The sequence below is a fragment of the Morus notabilis genome, unplaced genomic scaffold (assembly GCF_000414095.1).
Source record: "Morus notabilis unplaced genomic scaffold, ASM41409v2 Scaffold283, whole genome shotgun sequence".
Lineage (NCBI taxonomy): Eukaryota > Viridiplantae > Streptophyta > Magnoliopsida > Rosales > Moraceae > Morus > Morus notabilis.
In genome coordinates this window covers 399576-403846 of record NW_010360513.1, presented here as the reverse complement: position 1 = coordinate 403846, position 4271 = coordinate 399576, and the positions used below count along the sequence as shown (strand labels likewise).

Genomic DNA, 4271 nt, shown 5'->3' with positions numbered 1-4271 from the left:
TCCAACGGTTAACGGAGGAAGAGATGCAGTACCGGCGAGCCCGGGGCCTTTGCTTCAAGTGTGATGAGAAGTTCGGCCCGGGTCACCGATGCAAAAACCGACAGCTGCAGGTGCTGATTCTGGCCGAGGAAGAGGAGTCGTCCGACGGGGACGGCGGGGTTGTCCGGGATCACTCCACGGACGAAGAAAAGGGAAAAGAGGAGGCTACCGAGAGAGTGGACTTATCTCTCAACTCAATGCGTGGGGTGTCTTCTTCCAACACGTTGAAGCTCCGGGGACAAATTGGGGGCTGCAAGGTAGTGGTGCTAGTGGATAGCGGCGCTACGCACAGCTTCATTTTAGCCTTGGTGGTGGCGGAACTACAGTTGCCGGTCGATCCTTCGGTAAGTCACAACATCATAGTGGGAAATGGCTTGAGTTTTAAACAAACTGGCATTTGTAGAGGAGTGCAAGTGTGGATTCAGGGGCATCGGGTAGAGGAGGATTTCTTTTCTTTTGACTTAGGGGGAGCCGACCTAGTCCTGGGAGTGACTTGGCTGAGTACACTCGGCGAAGTAAGGGCGGACTAGTCTAAGTTTATAATGAAGTTCAGGGCAGGGCCGACGTGGGTGATTTGGCAAGGGGACCCCAGTTTGTGTTATGCCCCTGTGAAGATGAGTTCCTTGATTCGAACTCTTCCCCCGAACAAGGTGGGTTTGTTGGTGGAAGTGTGTGAACTTGCATTGCAGGGAACGGACAAGAAAACAGAGATTCTGGAGGAGGTTTGGGAGGTTCTTGGGGAGTTTGAGGGGGTTTTTGACAGTCCTACAGGGCTGCCACCACGCCAAGGACGGGATCACCGGATTATATTGCGCGAGGGGGCTGACCCCCCTAATGTTCGGCCGTATCGTTATCCGCGGGTTCAAAAAGGGAGATAGAGTGCTTGGTGTCGGACATGTTGGCTGCCGGGATCATTCGTCCGAGTAGCAACCCCTACTCGAGCCCGGTGCTCTTGATTAAGGACGGTAGTTGGCGCTTTTGCATGGACTATCGTGCCTTTGAACCAAATAACCATTCCCGATAAGTTTCCAATCCCATTAATTGATGAGCTGCTAGACAAACTTCATGGGGCAGTAGTTATCTCGAAACTGGATTTGCAGGCGGGATATCACCAAATCAGGGTGCATAAGGTTGATGTGGAGAAGACGGCTTTTCGTACGCACGAGGGCCACTACGAATTCCTCGGCATGCCCTTTGGCCTCACAAATGCACCGGCCACTTTCCAAGCCCTCATGAACCGGATTTTTCGTCCTTACCTCCAGAAATTCGCTCTGGTATTCTTTGACGATATTCTGGTGTACAGCCATTCTTGGGAGGAACACCGCATCACTTAGCACTGTCTTGGGAATTTTGCAGCAGGAGAAGCTATTTGCTAACAAGGAAAAGTATTGTTTTGGCCAGCAGCAGTTAGAGTATCTTGGCCACCTCATTTCGGGGCAATGAGTGGCCGCTGACCCTTCTAAGATACAGGTCATCTCGTCTTGGCCACCGTTAAAGAATGTTCGGGAGGTGCACAGATTTATGGGGCTCACCGGGTACTATCGTCGCTTCATTAAGGGTTATGGAGTACTCGTGAGGCCCTTGACAGAGTTGCTTAAAAAAAAGGGGTTTGTTTGGACTGACGAGGCGGCTCGCGCCTTGCGCCTTCGACAACCTTAAGTTAGCAATGACTCATCTACTGGTGTTGGCAATGCCGGATTTTTTGAAAACGTTTGTGATAGAATCGGACGCCTCGGGGATTGGTTTGGGCGCGGTCTTGATGCAAAAGGGCATACCCATTGCTTTTTTTAGCAAGGCCCTCTCCCCTACTTCCCGGTTGAAGTCTGTTTATGAGCGAGAGCTCATGGGACTTGTGCTCGCAGTTCAGAAATGGCAGCACTATGTACTGGGACGCCACTTTGTGTTACGCACTGACCAGCAGAGTTTGTGTTTTTTGATGGGCCAACGCCAACTACCTCCTGAGCAACTCCGGTGGGTATCCAAGCTGCTTGGCTATGATTTTGAAGTGCAGTACAAGTTGGGGGCTGCCAACCGGGTTGCGGACGCGCTCTCCCGTCGCGGTGACTGGGGCAATGTTTCCATCTCCACCTTCTCTATACCACACACGTGGGATTTCACCGCAATTCGGTCGGAGCAACGCGCAGAGCCGGGATGGGCTTCTATTATTTCCAAGCTCGAGGCAGGGGAGGTTTTCGAAGACTATTCATTGAAGAATGAGCTATTGTTTTACAAGGACAAGTTAGTGTTGGTAGAGCATTCTCCTTGGATACCTCGGTTATTCAACGAGTTTCATGATTCAGTAATCGGATGACACTCGGGCTTCCTGTGCACATACAAGCGGCTGTCCGCGGTGGTTTTTGGCGGGGAATGAAGCGTCAGATCAGGGAATATGTGGCTACCTGCGAAACTTGCCAAAAGAACAAAACCGATGCCTTGTCTCTTGTCGGCCTCTTACAACCATTGCCTATTCCAAATTAGGTATGGGAAGACTTATCTATGGATTTCATTGGGGGCCTTCCCAAGTCTAATGGGTTCGACACAATCTTTGTGGTGGTTGACCGCTTGTCGAAATATGCTCACTTCTGTCCCTTGGCTCACCCCTTCTCGGCTAAGCAGATGGCTGCCCTGTTCATCTCAGCTATCGTCAAGCTCCATGGCATTCCGCGGTCCATTGTGAGTCATAGGGATGCAGTTTTTATGAGCAGGTTTTGGCAGGAGTTGTTCAAATTGCAGGGAACTGAGTTGTGTGCTAGTTCGGCTTACCCCCCGGAGTCCGATGGCCAAATCGAGGTCGCTACTCAATGCTTAGAGACATACCTATGGTGCTTTGCAGGAGATAAGCCTCAGCAGTGGTCTTCGCTCATTCCATGGGCCGAATATTAGTTCAACACTACCTTTAATGCTTCCATGAAGTTCACCCCCTTTCGCATTGTTTATGGTCGCGATCCCCCCGCTCTTCTTCGCTTCTCTGACTCTCCGGGAACTGTGGTAGCCGTGGAAGACCAGCTAGCCCTTTGAAATGAGAAGTTGGACCTCCTCAAATCTCATTTGCTGTTAGCTCAGCAACGTATGAAGAAATTCGCCGATAGTCACCGACGGGAATTGAGTTTTGAGGTGGGTGAATTGGTGTTGCTTAAGCCACGGCCTTATAGGCTCAAGTCACTTGCTCGTCACGTGAATGAGAAGCTTGGCCCGCGCTTCTATGGGCCGTTGAAAATATTGGACAGGATTGGACCGGTGGCATATCGTTTGTGGTTGCCAGCAGATGCTCGCCTCCACCCTGTTTTCCACGTTTCCCAATTGAAGCCCTTCAAAGGGAACGCTTCTCAGGTGCAGCCTCTTCCCGCGCAGCTCTCCGAGGACTTAGAGTTGTGTGTTCAACCGGCAGAAGTGTTAGCCTCCCGAGTGGTGGCTGTGGGTGGTCGCGAGGAACCGGAGGTGCTCATAAAATGGCACGGCCTACCAGATTGGGAGTCCGCATGGGAACCTGTGGCTGCTGTCCGCTTGCAGTTTCCTTCTTTCAACCTTGGGGACAAGGTTGTTTTCGATCGAAGAGGGGGTAATGTTAGGCCACCTATCACGTTAGTCTACTCTAGGAATTACAAGCTGGAGGTGGCAAGTTGGTTACGAGTAGGAAAGCTAGGGAGTATTTAGGCGGTGGAGTGGCCTGGGAATTGGTGTCTGTTGATTGGGAATTTTCTGTTAGCAGACCTTAGGAGGAAGGAGAACCTCGAATTCTCCATTGTTCTTGCTTTTCTTTTAGCTTTTCTTATGTTCTTATTTTCATGGCTGTAATCCCTCTCTTCGGAGAGACAGAAGTTTGATTAATAAAAGGAACTTGACCCATTTTCAAGTAAATTTCTCTGAGTCTGTGTTCTGTTATTAGTTTGTGTAGGGGGTTCCTAACATAATGAAGAAGAAACGTACCTCCACTAATCAAGGAAGGATATGGGACGATAGACACAGGAAGAAGAACTAATGACAGGCATAGTATGCTTATTCCTTAATGGAAACATACCTTACGCTTAATTGGCACTGTTGGGCTAGCAACTGGTTTGAAAAACGATTCTAATCTGTAAAAAGAATGTAAGGCATTACAATCTTGAATATAGGAAATCCATGCAATCACATACAGCAGATAAGCATTACGACTTACCTCCCCTGAGAGGACTTATTCTTAGCTGCTTTTATTTTTTCTATTGCCTAAAAAAATTGGAGAAATTACAAATAAG

General features: G+C 49.5%; 1 protein-coding gene across 8 annotated transcripts in view; it reads right to left on the bottom strand.

The window, feature by feature from the left end:
* The window catches only part of LOC21405480 (flap endonuclease 1), a 12876-nt gene that overhangs the window by 3715 nt on the left and 4890 nt on the right, over nucleotides 1-4271 (bottom strand). For all 8 annotated transcript variants that reach the window (XM_024164612.1, XM_024164613.1, XM_024164614.1 and 5 more), the window contains 2 exons: nucleotides 4196-4242; nucleotides 4058-4112 (listed from right to left, as the gene is read on the bottom strand). In XM_024164612.1, coding sequence (XP_024020380.1) covers nucleotides 4058-4112; nucleotides 4196-4242 — 102 coding nt within the window. The remainder of the gene's footprint in view (nucleotides 1-4057; nucleotides 4113-4195; nucleotides 4243-4271) is intronic.